The sequence below is a fragment of the Atractosteus spatula genome, chromosome 11, assembly GCF_055471065.1.
Source record: "Atractosteus spatula isolate fAtrSpa1 chromosome 11, fAtrSpa1.hap1, whole genome shotgun sequence".
In the NCBI taxonomy this organism is placed as follows: domain Eukaryota; kingdom Metazoa; phylum Chordata; class Actinopteri; order Semionotiformes; family Lepisosteidae; genus Atractosteus; species Atractosteus spatula.
Genome location: NC_142716.1, coordinates 48,447,328 through 48,463,583, shown reverse-complemented (window position 1 = coordinate 48,463,583; position 16,256 = coordinate 48,447,328). Strand labels below are relative to the sequence as shown.

General features: G+C 48.5%; 1 protein-coding gene across 2 annotated transcripts; it reads left to right on the top strand.

Moving 5' to 3' along the window:
* Positions 1 to 81: 81 nt before the first annotated feature.
* On the top strand, positions 82 to 12,650 carry srp68 (signal recognition particle 68). Of its 2 annotated transcripts, none has more exons than XM_088926846.1 (16): positions 82 to 180; positions 1,890 to 1,956; positions 2,061 to 2,174; positions 2,482 to 2,677; positions 3,463 to 3,545; positions 3,976 to 4,085; positions 4,389 to 4,471; positions 5,107 to 5,247; positions 7,801 to 7,899; positions 8,222 to 8,286; positions 8,560 to 8,713; positions 9,185 to 9,279; positions 9,432 to 9,561; positions 10,092 to 10,167; positions 10,631 to 10,683; positions 11,626 to 12,650. In XM_088926846.1, exons 1-16 carry the CDS (start codon positions 93 to 95, stop codon positions 11,851 to 11,853), a joined length of 1,782 nt encoding a protein of 593 aa, XP_088782972.1. In that variant the 5' UTR covers positions 82 to 92; the 3' UTR covers positions 11,854 to 12,650. The 2 variants fall into 2 exon arrangements, with proteins under 2 accessions (XP_088782972.1, XP_088782973.1); XM_088926847.1 differs by having other exon boundaries at positions 83 to 180; positions 8,225 to 8,286.
* Positions 12,651 to 16,256: the final 3,606 nt, after the last annotated feature.

Sequence of the window (16,256 nt, the reverse complement as noted above, 5' to 3'; positions counted from 1 at the left end):
TGGCCGCCCGAAGACTCCGCCCTCGGCAGTTTGACCTTTGCCAGGAATTTCCGCTAGGGGTGTCCCATAATTCCCTACGCCAGCGTGTAAAAATGGCTGCGGAGAAGCACGGCGAGGCTCTATCAGCTGTAATGGACGAGAACAAGGAAAAAAAACCCGAGGAAGGCCTCGGACTCGAGAGTATCCTAACAATCGTCACTGTCCTGACCTCCGACTAGATTAGAGGGCGCTGGGGTTCGTGCGGGTAAAGTGGGGGAAACTTGCTGTGTGCGGAGGGGGGGGTAGTTATAATGGGTACGTGTCACAATCGGGTCGCTCTTGAAATTTGAAAGCACAAATTCGTCAGGCATATATAAAGTATGATCTTGCTTGGGTATCCCGTGTGGTTGCAAATTAATCCTTGAGTCTGCTACATTAGTTATTATCGTATCTGCTTGACTTTAGACAGCAGTCCTAATAGGGTAGACCCGGCTTGATCGCCTGGTTTCTTGTAACTGAAACGTCTATCCCTGCCTCACAGCACGTTACGCGTTACCTCTTGGACATCTGTCGCCATGTCGCGTTTCTGGTTTAAAGGTTATTTGAGGCGCGTTTACCAGAGCATTGTTAGTCACCGCAGCAAAGTGTAGTGCTGTGCACAGAACAGGCTGTTCTTGTCAGACTGTACCATCAATAATAATTTCTTACAGAGAGAGCTGGAGAGCTATGACACTGCTGTATCAGGGTCTGGATTGACAATGCGATGTCATTGGCTCTCTTTTACCCAATCTGTGGAATTTTAACAGCTTGAACTCGTTTCTGTCTGGGCATGAAATGAGGCCAATCGTTGCACAGAGCCTATTAATAATTAATTTTGATTATTTAATGTTTAAGTAAATAAATAGATTTTGCACACCTCCTAGTAACCTCTTGCGGAGTTTTGAGCTGGGTTACCAGTTTGATCTGTAGGCAAGGTTGTCCCTGATGATTAACCTGGTGAATAAATCAAATTAAATTTGCATTAAATTTATATTTAAGCTGGCACTGAGGGCGTGACTGCCACACAGAATGTTTTGAAGCGCCGGACAAAGTTAGTTTTGTTCTGAGAAATGTCCACAGATAAGATAAGATCACTTTATTGGCCATATACAATTTCTTGGTTTAGGAATTTGTCTTTTCGCATACCCCAGCTTGCTCTCCATGAGACACACAGACAGGGAGAGAGAAGCTTGGAGTCATTTGTATGGTGCCCCTGGAGCAGCTGTTGTTAATGGCTGTCCTCAGGGGCCCAACACAGTAGTATTCCTCTGCAGGCCATGGGATATGAACCGGCAATCTTCCAGCCACAGGCGCAGATCCTTAGCCACAGTGCCACCACTTCGCCCGATGTCAATTGCTGCTAGAGGAAAAATGAACATATAGGCTGTATATTGTTGTGCGTGTTTCCCTGACCTGATGCTTTCAGTTTTCATCAAGATCAAGATCACTTTATTGGCCATATACAATTTTTTGCATTAGGAATTTGTCTTTTTGCAGACCCCAGCTTGCTCTCCATGAGACACACAGACAGGGAGAGAAGCTGGGGGTCAGAGCGCAGGGTCAGCCATTTATACAGCGCCCCTGGAGCAGCTGGGGTGAAGGGCCTTGCTCAGGGGCTCAACAGAGTAGGAGTCCTCTGCCGGCCGCTGGATACGAACCGGCAACCTCCCAGCCACAGGCACAGATCCTGAGACACAGTGCTGCCCCAAGTTTTGTGTGTTGCTTCGAAAATTGTTCATTTTTGGATGAGATTGATCTGTCTGAGCAGCAGGGCTGGGTGAGGGTTGTGAAAGCAGAGGCAGGTCCCAGGTGTTGAACAGAAGGGATTGTTCCAGCACGTTACCAGCAGGCTCCTTAATGTGGCCTCGCAGTATTGCAGATCATCAAGGACTCTCAGCAGCAGCACGGCCTGAGGCATGGGGACTACCAGCGGTACAGGTGAGTAGGGGGTGCGCGCTGTGGGGGGTCCGGCAGGGCTGCTCGGAACGGTCGCTCTCTGGAAGGCCGGGTCGCTCACCTTGCCCCCTTGCTGTGTGTCTCAGGGGCTACTGCTCCCGCCGCCTGCGACGCCTGCGCAAGACCCTGGGTTTCAAGATGGGCAACCGCCACAAGTTCACGGGGAAGAAAGTGACAGTGGAGATGCTCTCCGACAGCAGGTGCGTGTACCTGCCCTGTCCTGCTGTACTGATCGGGCGCAGCCCTCTGGGCTCTGACACAACACGTAATTCGTGTGCACCCGTTTGGCTTAATTAAAAGAATCTGGAGTTGTTTTTGCATTAGGGAAGAGACGTCTTCCTCCTGTTCACATGCTTCCCATTAGATTCTCAGATTGTCTTCTCCCTCTCGCTCTGTTCCACTCTCATGCTGTCTTTCAGTGCTCTCAGTTTGGTATTTTGCTTTGAACATTCATTGCTGTTTGCTTCGTGGTCTCTGCTCCCCTCCCCCCGTGTGCCCGTCCGGCAGGTACCTGCTGCTGGTGCTGATGGAGGCGGAGCGGGCCTGGAGTTACGCCATGCAGCTGAAGCAGGAAGCCAACACCGAGCCCCGGAAGCGCTTCCACCTGCTGTCGCGCCTGCGCAAGGCGGCCAAGCACGGCGAGGAGCTGGAGCGCCTGTGCGAGAGCCCCAGGGTCGACGCCAAGACCAAGCTGGAGGCCCAGGTGGGGAGAGTCCGGGTGGGGGGGGGGGCTGCTGAGCTGTGCACACTAACCCATTTCAGTGCATTTGTGCGCGTGACAAATAGACTGAGCTGAACGTCCAGTGTGAAGTGCGGGGTCCTCTGCTGGTGTTGGAGAACTGGCCTCCTTCCTGGCTGAGCTCTTAAAGCCTCTCCTAGGGGTCTCCCCCTCGTGTTTCTGGTGATCAGCTCTTCCTTACGAACCCCGTACATTAAGGTGTGAAAACTAGAAACCTGAACCTTTTAGAAGCCCTTCAGTAACTGGCGACTCGGATGTGTGAAAGCAGGAAATGGGGTCTCAAGGCTGAGGATTGGGTTACAGCCTTTAGAGCTTTTTTGGGGGAACTGTATAAATCTCTGCTTACATCCGGTCTTTCCCGTTTACAACTGTCTTTTGTGCAATATATGCCAGGGACTTGTGCAATATATTTATATTTATAATGTGCAATACAACTTTTTGTGTACTGTTCTGGTTTGTTCTTTGTTTATTCTGGACTGTGAGCAACTCTTCTTAGTGCACTTCTCACTGACTTTATCGTATGTACTGCATTGTTGTATTATTGTATCATTTTGTTACTCTGCGTTAAGCTGCTGTTGCACTGCAGTTTCAATCACGGGATCAGTAAAGTATCTATCTATAAATCTACAAATTGCGACTTGCCTCTTCCCTCTCCCTGGCCTGTGTCTGGAGCTCTTCCGCTGCGAGGACTCTGTCTCCTGCAGGTGGCAGCAGTGAGCAGTGGCTGATGTGGTTTTTTTAATTGGCAGGCCTACACCTCTTACCTGACTGGGATGCTGTGGTTCGAGCTACAGGAGTGGAAGGCAGCCATGGAGGCCTTCAACAAGTGCAAGTATGTGAAAAGAGCCAGAAGTGCGCAGTTGCTCAGGATGCACTGCTGTGCGGATGGTGACTTCCCATTGCTCGGCCTCCTGAGGGGTTAGATTTTGATTAGACACCAAGCCATCATAGTACAATGGTTCTTCCTGACATCATAAGGTCATAATTAATAAAAACTATTTTTTTAAAACTTAAAATAGAGAGTAAACCTTGAAGGCTTCGATTTAAGGAGTGGCGTTAACAGCTGACAATTAAGAACAAAGTTGTGGTGTGGAAGACAGCAGACCGCCTGTTTCTGCACTAGATGGTAATTCATGTGAGGGAAAGGGAGCTGGACAGAAGTTTTGGACTTTTTTTTTTGTCGTAAAGTTGTGTTTTGTGCCGGTGGTTTTGCACCGGCGGGAGCTCTCTGCTCTCTGCTGACCCGTGCGCTTGTTTTGCAGGACGATCTATGAGAAGCTGGCCAGCGCGTTCACAGAGGAGCAGGCTGTGCTGTACCACCAGCGAGTGGAGGAGATCTCCCCTAACATCCGCTACTGCGCCTACAACATCGGTGAGGAGCCCTGCAGTCCTGCACGCAGCTGTCGGCACTGGGGGGGATTCGAGTTTGCGGGACAGAGAGAGATACTTCTGTAATGTCTTCCCATTCTTGGAAAATGTCAGTCCGGCAGCCATTGGATTGTTGACGTCTTAAAGCTCGAGTCCTGCAACAGGTCATGCTTTCGCTTAGCTGTGTAGTGAACACGGTTCTTTCTCTTTTATTTATGGTCCCCGGGTCAGTTCAAGTAAGTCCTTGCCTCAAGTTGTTTTATTAAGCCCGCCCCACTAACGAGCGCTCCTGCTGCGCTGTTTCTAGGCGACCAGAATGCCATTAACGACCTGATGCAGATGAGGCTGAGCGCCGGAGGGGGTGGAGGCATGATTGCGGAGAAGCTGGAGGTGAGTGTGACCACAGAGAGGGGGCAGTCGCTGCCCGGGGTGGGGCTGTTGGTTAAGGTGAAAGTACTTGTTACCAAGACGTTCACAGTTTGCAGTCTTGGCTCCGACTCTCTAGCACTAGAAGTCGCTCATGCTCAGCCCAGATCTCTCTGACATGGTCTAGATGAAAACAGCAGCTACACTGCACTTTAACATTACTATTGTGGGAGACGTGTTGTATTGCTGTAGGTGTCTGGGTGCACGGAGATGGATGTATTCATGAAAGCAGTTCTTTGAGATACTTAATTTTTTTTTAAGATGCCATGTGCTGTCATATCCCTGAGATCTGTGGGATGTACTTTGTTTCATCAGTTAAATCCCCTAATCTAATAGTCATACTTTACATGTGGTTTGGAAATAAAAGCAGTGCTTAGAGAGTCATGTTGTGTTCCTATGACGTGAGGTTATACTGGCATGGTTAAGGTGTGTAGGGTGGTTTACTCCACTATCTGTGGGTCCAGACAAGAAAAGGTTGTGGCACAGTTCAGGATCGTCGCAGTGGTGTTCAGACAGGGTGCCAGCGGTGAGGGGGTTAACTTGCAGAGCTCTCCTTGTGTGACTGTTGCGTTCTGTGCCGATGGTGTCGTTGTGCCCAGGCCCTGATCACCCAGACCCGCGCCAAGCAGGCCGCCACCATGAGCGAGGTGGAGTGGCGTGGCCGGACCGTCCCGGTGAAGATCGACAAGGTCCGGATCTTCCTGCTGGGGCTGGCGGACAATGAGGCGGCCATTGCTCAGGTGAGCCCCCCCCTCTGGCTGGTGCCCTGACCCCCTGTTTTATACAGGGCTGAGCAGTGGCTCTGTGGCTAAGGATCTGTGCCTGTGGCTGGAAGGCTGCCGGAACGGCTACTCCGTAGGGCCCCTGAGCAAGGCCCTTAACCCCAACTGCTCCAGGGGTGCAGTACAATGGCTGACCCTGCGCTCTGACCCCCAGCTTCTCTCCCTGTCTGTGTGTCTCATGGAGAGCAAGCTGGGGTATGTGAAAAAGACGAATTCCTAATGCAAGAAATTGTATAGGGCTAATAAAGCAATATTATTATTTATTACATTATAGGTGCCACAATCAGCAAGGGCCTAATGGAAGCTTCATTAATTACAGGCAGCTTGACACCTGTCACTGGACTAAAAACAAGTTTCAAGACCATTAACACTGAATAAGGTTGCAACAAGTCTGAATAACCTAAATCATTTGAAGTACACAGGTTTTGTTGTTAGTTATCTTAGCTGAATTGGCAGAGATTTAACATTTTTTCTTTATAATGCAAAATGACTTCCTTTGGTTTATGCATCTTGACCTTGACTATCCATTCAGTGGTGGTTTTGCCGACTCTGGTCGCCACCAGGTGGTGCTGTTTCCTACAGGGTTTTTTTTCGGAAGCCCCTGTCATTCACGTGCACCTGTTTGAGTCAGCACTCACCTGCTCGGATGCACATGTGTCTGCCTCTCCCTGCCACACCCTCACCACACACTGACAGCGGACCACACTCACTCCCAAAGCACGAAGGCAGTCACACAGAAACCTGAGACACTGCCACTTTCCTGATAACCAGCACACCTGTTTTAAATGGATTTTTGTATTAAAGTTTCAAGTAAACACCCAGAAGTGAGCTGCAAGGACTATGAAATATTTATACCATGGGGGAATAAGATAAGGTAAGATACCGTGGGGGAATAGTAGAGGCTCTTTAAGGAGTTTCAATGCAACTTAACACAGAACTATCCTTGTGAAAAGTGTTTGCCTTTAGAAGATTGCAAAGACCATATTGCATGGTGCGTAACTCTCCTCTGGCATCTAACATATTGAAAGCTTACCTCTGTACTGGGGTTGACTGTGCTCCAGTTTGCCCTGGGGTACTCAGCTAGCTGGGTTGTTAAGACAGCGTGCTTCGTAGAACAAATTAAATAAGGACTTATTGAAAACCATTTGTTATGTTGTGTTCCTAGAGGGAGGGAGAACCGCAGACTCTCTGGGAGCCGAGAGACAGGTTTGGTGCCCCCTCCCAGTTCACACACTCCTGTGTATGTGTGTAGGGTGAAGAGGGACGACTGGTTCTCCCAGTTGGTCTTGTACAGGATTTTGCCAGTTTGGGCGACTTACCCTGCTGTGTAGGGTGAAGGCCACTACTGCATCTGCTCTAGAGTGCTAGAGTAATGGCTATCCAACCTAGTTTGCTTTCACTGAGATGTATCATTAATGTTTGCAGAATCTGATACACACTCCTCAAGTGGTTCATCTTGCAGCTCCCTGCAGGTTATTCCTTATCACCCTTTCTGCTGAAATGGCCATACTTTTCATAGATAAATCACTGTGTGTGTGAGAGACAGAGTTCCCATTCATAATGCAGGGAGAGCCAGCCCCCCAGTGAAAGTGCCCAGGCACGGCGCAGGGGTTGGTCCGAGGAGGAATGTCCCTTTAACCTGTTGTGTCGGATTGCTTGCATTCAGACATGTCACTCACTTTTTTTTTTCTTGTCCAACTGTCGGCAGCTTCTGGAATTTTTATGAAGATTCCACTTTTAAAGTTCGGCACGAAAAATTGCACAATAAAGTTCCTTCCTTGCACGCTATTAACTTGCACACAGAGGTGCTGCCTTCCTAGGTGGTATAAAAGTGGTAATTCTCATAATTGCCTAAACCACAGGAAGCCGCGCAACTTTCCAACAGTCTGCAGCAGAACACAGGTGGTCAGAATTTCACTATTCGAGTTAATTTGTCCCACTTTGCAAAGAGTCTTTGCAGTCCACTAATACACACTGCCTCTGCATTCGGTTGTTTTAAGCACATGCTGTGGCTTGTGGTGTGGTGTGCAGTACCCTAAATGCTTCTTGCAGTAGATGGAAAATGCAGCAACATCCCCAGGGATCTGGGTCCCAAATTCTGACGTGGGCGCAGCACAAGGACAGTATAAAATGAGATGTAAAACCTGAAATGTGCATCTTGTATTGCAACACAGGAAATGTTACTCTCCACCTGAACAAGGTGTTAAAAGGGAGGAAAGTTGGGTAAGCTTATTTACCACATTTAAACAGATTTCCTGCAGTGCTTGGATTGTGCACATTCTTTCTCATTGTGTCTCGAACAGAATACCTATTTCTCCAATTAGTGCTTAAACAAAAACTGACAGGTAGCAAGTCCTGCTTGCACAAGCCCAGGGTTCGCACTCATGTTTAACCAGAGGTGAGAGGGCGTTGTGCCACTTCTGGAGCTCTCTGGGCTGGATCTGGGGTGGGAGCGGTGTGGTGAGATGAAGAACGCGGTCAGCAGCCTCGTGTCCCTCTCCCTCCTCCCAGGCGGCTAATGAGGACACGAAGGAGCGCCTGTACGAGACCCTGCTCAGCGAGTGCCGAGATTCCATTCAGGCCGTGCGGGAGGAGATCAAGGCCGACTCCGTACGTACCGGGGCTCGTCCCTCTGTGCCTGACCAACCGCTCGGGCTCATCGCTTCACACCTGCGTTAGCTCACTTCTGTATTCTGTTCTGCATGGCTTTCGACCTTTCTCTTCTGTTCTAATTTCTAAACGTCATCGGTGACATTGAGTCACGTGATTATTTGAAGAAAGGGCAACTATATGGAAAAGGCTGCATTAAATAATAGCTCCTTGTAGGCGGTTTGGGATCTAAAACGAGGCGGTGGCATGGCTCCGTTTTGTTTCTGAAGAGGATGTTGGGTGGGTGGAGTTAATTGGAAGCTTGATTGTCTATAATTTGCAGAAGCAGCGAGAGAGAGCCATGGACATGGACACTGGGAAGGTCTCCAACCTGCAGTACCTGCACAGGTATCGAAAAAACCTTTTGTTTTCCTTTATACCCCCTCCTCCTTTGCTGAGGCGCTACAAGTTCCTCAGTTACTGACGAGGAAAATTGCATTTAATTGCGTTACTGGTCAATAAATCTGGTGCACCAAAAGGCTAGTAAGAGGAACGTGCAATGAGTGCGGTGAAGCCGAAGAATTATAGTCGTCTGCAGCTGGCCCATGTTTGGAGCTAGCACGCCTGTAGCATCATTTCGTGTCCCGTGTTAACGCGTACCTCTCTCGTTCCTGGTTCTAGCTACCTGACCTACCTCAAGCTGTGGACCGTGGTGAAGCGCAATGAGAGCATGGCTCAGGCTCTGCACGCCAAGCTGAAGGAGCCGCAGCCGGACGAGAACAAGAGGGGTCCTCGGCCCCAGGATCTCATCCGCCTCTACGACATTATTTTGCAGGTAAGCTGTTTTCCTGAACGACCGTCATTCAGTCAGTTCGGTTTGCTTGGTGACTGAGCGTCTGCCTGGTGTCTGGATTGAGTAAGGTTACTAATTGCTTAATTGTGCTTAATTGTGCTTAAAAGGTTTAAGATATGGAGAGACATGTAAAGTCTCCTCAACTGTAGCACAAGTTGAGTCAGTGTTGCTCAGCACTGTGCAGCATGGGAACTAGCTACAGTGATTATAGCATTTGTTTGCTTCTTGCTGCAGTTTGCATTTTTATTAGGTTTTCTGGAATGAAAATGTTCAGAGGACTTTCGCAAAGCCAGCCAGGTCCGCTGTATTGCAGGCTGGCACTGCTGTTGCTGTGCCACACTGCAGGGCAGAGCAGGGTGGCGTGGCTGCTGGTGTGCAGGCCTGTAGGCTGGGGGGTTGCTGGAGATCTGCGCCGGATGATGGTGTGAGTCTTGCCTCTTCTTCCCTCCTCAGAGCCTGGCGGAGCTGTCTGTCCTGCAGGGCCTGGAAGAAGACCACAGCTTCCAGAAGGAGGTGGCCCTGAAAACACTGGTCTACAAGGCCTACAGGTAAAGAAACTGGACATGATATCAAGAAATGTCTGTCCATCTGCAGAAATTTACTGTGGTATTATTGAAGCTTTTCAAATGGGTAGTATTCACGTGTTATGTGTCTAGAAACATTATTTGTAGTCATTGGAGTCTGCTCTTCCCCCATGCAGGTGTTTCTTCATTGCCCAGTCCTATGTACTGGTGAAGAAGTGGAGTGAGGCCTTGGTTCTGTATGAGCGGGTCCTGAAGTATGCCCGTGAGGTCCAGTCACAGTCCAAGAACCTGAAAAACAGTCTGAAGGCATGAGCCTGTTTGTTTTATGTCTCTTGTTGAAAAATATGTTGCAGCATTGTTACCATCGCTGTCTACTGTACCAAAAACTCAGTTGAAACTGCAGCAGGTTAGAGAGCTGGAATGTTGCACTAGTAGTAGTTGTAGTAGGATAAAGTGCCTCACAAGGTGATGAAATATCAATAACCATCTAAGACTTGGCAGGCTTCCATAAATTGTTGGAGTAAACTAGCAAAATTGTCCTTCAATAGGTGTGGCTTTCAAAGTAGTGTGTTGCACTGTGTGTACCAGGAGTGACAATCACAGTAGCAGCCTACAATACAGTAAAATCATTTCCTCTTTACTGCCTTGAGCAAAGATATCAAATCCCAGCAGCAACTATTCCAGAGCGTACAAAAAAACTAATCAAAGATGGAGACACGGCCAAACATTATTAATAATCTTAAAATTAAGAGAGTATTCTGCTTCTTGGAGAATTAAGTTGAAATTGGATATAGTGTCCAGATGTGACCACTCAGCCTCACCTCTCTTTCCTGTAGGATCTCCCAGATGTGCAGGAGCTGATATCTGAGGTCAATGCTGAGAAGTACTCACTGCAGGCTGCCGCTATCTTGGGTGGGTATCAATGGCAGCGTTTGGAGAGCATCCAAAGTGTCTAAGGTCTTCGCCCAGCAGCAAAGACTCCCATCAAGCAAAATTCTGAAACGTTTTTCTCCCAGAATGTTCTTTAAATTTAAGGGTGTTGCATGGAATAGCTGAACACTCACACCTGCATCACCTTGCTAAGGTAAAAGGAATCCAGAAGTTTTACTGGATTTATGCAGTCATCTTCTCAGGTCTAGCATTAGATAAGACTTAGGTGTTTTACTTTGATGTCTTGGCTTGACTTAAACATTTCACATATTTGTTCAATGAAAAGCCTCTTTTTTTACTGCCTTCTTTGATTGCAATGTTTTACCCTTTTGAATTGCTGAAATTCCTCTGTTTTTTTTTAACTGGGTTTTGAGCAGTTCAGGGTCTCGTTTTGGCTGCCTATTAGTTCTGACGGCGCTGCTGTCTCTCTGCGTTTCTGTTTCAGACACCGAGGACGTGTGTGAAACCCCTTTGCAGTCACAAGTCAAAGACGGCAAGGTGAGTCCAATATCTGCGGATCTGCGGTGTTGATCGTTGAGACTGGAGGAAAAGAGTGAAATCCCTTTTCTCAGCTGGGAAGAAAACGAGCCCTTTGGAAGCTGGGTGGGATCGAACGCGGACTGCATTTAGAATCCTGAACGACGGAATTTGGAAAGAGTGAATTGAAAGCTCAGAACACCGAGATGAAAACCAGAGCCGTTGCATACTTCTGTGACCTGTCTTTATTCTTCTTCACACTATGGCAGATGTGGGGTGGTGGTGTTCTAATGCTCATCTAGGTTACCTGGTATAGGTTTTTGCAGTAGACCTCTTGTAGCATTTTTTCTGGCCTGCGCAGCATCATGTGAAATAATCTAGGCGAACAGAAATGGGGGAAGCTTTCTCAGGGTTTTCAGCATCCCCTTTGGGTGAAAACATGAGTGTAGAAATTAATAAGGGTTTATGCTGGGGGGGGGGTTAAGTCACTGTCGGTGATGGTTGTAAGTGTTTGCACCCTGTTGCATAAGGCTGAGGCGTTAACGAAAGTGCCACTCTGGGGTGGCAGGAGAAAAGGTACTTTCCAGTGAAACTGGGCGTCATCCATCTCCATTAGAATAACACACTCAGCCCATAGCTTGATTGATTACATTACATGGTAAGACCCCTGAGGCTCATGGGCTCTGCTGTCGAGTCAGGCAGCTCCAGTCCTCTTTTATTCCCTCTGTGTCTTTGTATCCGTCCCCGATTGTTTTGGATTCCTTTTCCGAATGTTCACTTTATTCCTTCTGGTTCTGTTGGCTCCCTTGTTGCCTTCATCACGGTTCACAGTAAAGGACAGAGAGGGCAGTGGGCTCTGCTCTCGTCGGCGTGCGCGCGTGCACTTGTCACTGTGGCGCTCCGGCCTGGAGTGTTCTGACCCGATTCTTTTTCCTTTCCCTGCTTCTGTCTTCCCCCCTTCAGCCTCTCTGTGAACGACTGGAGACCTTCTCCATAGACGCCTCCCTCGTCGGCAAGCAGCCCAATCTGGTGCAGTTCCCCCCCGAGTTCCAGCCCATCCCCTGCAAGCCCCTGTTCTTCGACCTGGCGCTGAACCACGTGGCCTTCCCGCCTCTGGACGACAAGGTGGAGCAGAAGGGCAAGGGGGGCCTCACCGGCTACATCAAGGGAATCTTTGGATTCGGCAGCTAATCTGGGCCCAGGCTTTTTTTTCCCACCCTTTTTTTTTGCAAAGGCCTAGGTGCTTGTAGAGCTCAGCTCTGGGCCTTCTGCAGCCTGCATGGGCCCAGGAACACATGCCGATGGAACTCCTGGACTTGCTGTGACCGATGGATTCTAGCATGTTTTATGGGCTTGTGTTCCACAGCCTGTCTAGTCCACTAGTGGGCTCTGTTAGGTAGTATCCTGGATTATCTTTAAATATCATTTTTAATACTAAGGCGCCTTCAGTATGCCATGTTGACATGTCAGATACTGGGAGCCTCACCTCTGTGCTCAGTACCTTTCTCGCAGTGTTTCACCAAAATCATTCCAGACGCAGAACACCAAAATATGACTGGTTTTAAATTGCTTACCAAGACTGGGAACGTAAGCAATGGTATATTCTTTTTTTTTTTTTTTTTAGAAATTAAGTACAACAAGCAAACGAGTTAGATGATGGGTAAACCGTCAGTGTTTTTATACATTAGAACTACTTTGATCACTGATTTAACTACAGTACATGAGGTCAGTGTATAGTTCCTGCACCTTTGGTATGTTTCCAGAAATGGGTTTGAGTCCACAGCATTGACCTTGTCTACATTTTCTGACGGCGCAGTTGATGTTTTGGGTACCTTACTGTTACCGTACTGGGAATGCACTGGAGAGGTGTGAACGTTATTGTACTTCAGATTGTGAAACTGCAGATCATGTGCATGGGAGGTAATCCTTTTCCTGTGAAGAGATCACAGATAATTAAAATGATTTTCTTTCTGTGTTGAAGCACTAAATGAGACCTTTGCACTTGGCGTTTCTTGATTAGGGAATTTTTTTTTTTTTTAAAGAAAATGCTTGGGTGGCTTGTCAGAGTTCGCCCTTTTTATACCAAAGGTGTTGCAGTGACTCACCCTGGACACGCCTCGCCATGCTGCAATAAGATGCCCACGCACCTCAACCCCACCTGGCACAGAGCTGCCAGATGATCTGTCCCTGTTATTCTGCCCTTTGTCTTCAGTGCTCTTCTGGCCACAGGAACAGCTGGGAGCAAAGGGCAGTCTGCACTGGCCTTTAAACTCAACAGATGTTTTTGCGATGTAACTTTTTGACTAAAGTATATCCCCCCCCCCTTGCAGCTGTCCATTATCAGTAACAGTTTATTTCACTAATAGGTGAATAATAATATTCAGTTAATAGGTCTTTGGGCCACCATGTGCAGTCATGTGGCCTGCAGAGTCTGCCAGCGTCTCGTGTTCCGCAGGAAAGATGTGGCGCCATTCTTCCACGAGATCGTCCGTCAACTCGCACTTGGTTGATGGAGGTAGAAAAATTGGCCTCGGGCGTCGTTCCAAAACATCCCATGAAGATATATTAATAAAACAGATCTGGTGACTGAGAAGATAACATCAGTGTCATGATCATCAAAGCACTGGATGACCATATGTGCCCTGTGGAAGACTTGAAGACACCTCTCCTAGCAGGAACATTGGCTGAAGATGAACAAGTACAGGTTTATTCCCGGCTGAAAAGAGAAGAAAAGAAACGCAACGTTTCGGCTGTGGAGCCTTCTTCGGGTGTTCTTCTTCCCATCTATGCTTTCTTAACAGTTAACGTCTTTTATGAAGACGGAGCGATTTGGTAGGTGTGTGAGTATTTAGAGGGCCGGTTTCGTGAAGAGATCTCTTTTAGAAACTGGCCTCTACTGAGACACGGAGCTGTTTGAGATTGTTTAGATCGCTGTCGTTCCTTGTTGCAGTGGCTCTGCTGAGCGAGTTTCTTCACCCACTATGGAAATACTAATGGAGGTAGTTGTGCTTGGCCTCTGTGTGACCTAGCCCCTTTATTCTGCGCAATTGCTGGTCTCTAGCACACCCAGTGCCAAAAGGGAGTTAATGGTGGGTGTCCTCCCAGCTGCGATCCTCCCAGTGGCATCGGTGTAGGAGCAGTTCTGGCGTTTCACATACTCCCCCCATTATCATCCCCTGCTCTTGTGCGCCGCACCTGGGCTCCGGTGCAGCTGCCAGCCTAGTCCCGCCGGGTCCCGAACGTGCATCCCTGCGGCACCACAGCTTCACGACGGCAGCAGGTGGTGTTCTCCACAACGGGCCTGCAGTGATGATGTCGGACCAGGGTCATGCAGCCAGACAGCACTTTGACCTCAGGCGCCCATGGGTGTGACTGCAAGCATTGCTTGTGACTAAGAGTATAAAATGAGAACTTCATTGTCCTTTTGTCCTTGTTGCTCCCAGCCTTTTCTGCCAATCGCCTATCATTTTAGTGGCATTTTTAGCCAGGCTCCCTGTTCGGAGAAATTAAGGTTAAGCGCTGGAGCGCTCGGATGGAAATAAATCCTCCGTTTCCTACTTTCTGTTATTCTGCATCTCTCTTCCTCTGCCTCGCTCCTTTGTAAAGCTGAAGGCCGGTCGATGTGATTTGTCGGTTGTATCCACTGCAACAATACCATGCAGAAAATGCCAGAGCAGGGTGTATCTTGGCTTTCGGACACGCCTGCTCAAACCGCAAATATGTTTGGTGTTCTAACAATGCCGAGAGGCCTGATCTTATCTGGGTGCACAGACGGCAGCCTGCAGATCCCCTGCTCCCAATTTTGATCATACCTTCCCCGATTCTTATCGACTTTCCCTGGCGCTGGTTTATCGGTGGACTTGAGACGGGGGCACCGGTTCAGGTGTTAGACAGATTCCCCAGCAGGCTTCGTGGGAGTACAGGGGCTCCTGTCCATCTCTTACAGGTGCAGAGAAACTTGGGAGAGGGCGTGTCTGGTAACTGTTTGACACAGAATGTCATTCAGGAGGGCGTTGAAACTGTTTAAGGGACAAAAATGTATTTTTTTTAGACCTTTCAACAACAGGTTTTCCTTTTTTTCCCCCCCATGTTTGAGCACCTCTGTTGTTGGCCTCCTGGTGCTGTTCTTCTGCTGAAGGTGCCCAGTGCCTTGAGTCTGCAAGCTGGAGGTGGGAGACAGAATTCAACTGCGCTGCTCAGCGGGCACTCTGCACTCTGTTGTTACTTCATCCCTAAAGTGAGGGCGTGGCAGATGGCACCCGGCCATGTGGGTACAGTTTCACCCAGACCTTTCAGGAAACAGGCCCGTGTGACTCTTGGGTGACTGGCCCACTCACAGCTGGGTCACCACAGAGATCCAGCTCACTGAAAAACTCTGAAAGAATCCTCATCTGCTTCTTCTCGAGTGTTTGTCCCAGTGAAAACGCCTTCAGTAGGTCACCTCTGCTGTAGGGACGGTGACTTACTCTTCGGAGGGCCTGAAGCCGGGTTACTTGGTTTGTTTGTATATTAGGAAAATGAGCGGGACAGGTGTAAAGTCAGCATGAAGGGAAGTGCTTTCTGGTCTTGACCATTGACGTCTTCGTTTGAGTAATATGGCTGAGAGCTTCCTAGTTTATCTTTTTGTCAAGTATTTGATGTCCTGTCTGAGTTTTCCATGCTGGGTTTAGAGCTTTGTCTTATTGTCTCAATGTCTCCTTCTCACAAGGTTGATGTTGTGATGTTGTGAGGAAGCTGTTGCTTTAATACACCACGTGCTTCATTCTTTCCCCGACAACTGCGCCTGAGCTCATTCTGCCTGTTCCTCCGGGTGTGGACAGGCGTGTCTGCTTGGGAGAGAAAGCACAGCGTCGTCTTGTGTTCTCTGGAGCAGGTACCGCTCAGGGAACCTGTAGGCCCTGTTTCTCCAACTCCTTCAACACACATCTCTTGAGGCTTCTGGGAGAGACAGAAGGGCTGTGTGGTGTGAAAAAGTCATCCCTCTCTTTTTTTTCTCCTTCTTTCGGTCCCTGTCTCTCTCTTCCTGAGTCTCCTTCTCTCTGCTGGTTTCTTTATCCACTCAGTGTCCCTCGCTCTGCTCCCCTCTGATTTAGAAAATGCCCTACATATGCTCTCCAAGTCACACTCTTGCGCTGACAAACCTGTGTCCCACTCACAAAGGTTGCAGTTCACAAATTTTAATTGCTTAGCAGTCCTATTTTTTAAATGAAAAGGTGTTTGCCTGAAGCTGTGCTGCGGCGTTACTGTTAGCAGCGTGGAATGGAAGACCAGTCCTTGTCACGCCTGAGTGTTTTCAGTACTGTGTGTGGCAGCACCAGAGTTTCACTGTCTTGCATTGTGGTTTTGTGCCAGGATGGGCTGCCTTCCTGGCCTTTTCACTTACTAAGTGTTTGTCCACCACAAAAAGATCACGGGTCTGCAGGTCTACGGTATCTGCCGCCTTTATGCATCAGTGGGTGAAGATCGGGGAGTCGTGAACTCCTGATGAAGCCGTTGATGGACCTGAATGAAAGCCAGAAGAAGAAATGGCTCTTAAGTTCCCTGTAGCTGTAGATTGATGCATTTTTTCTATCATTAAATTTAAGGGAGTTTTT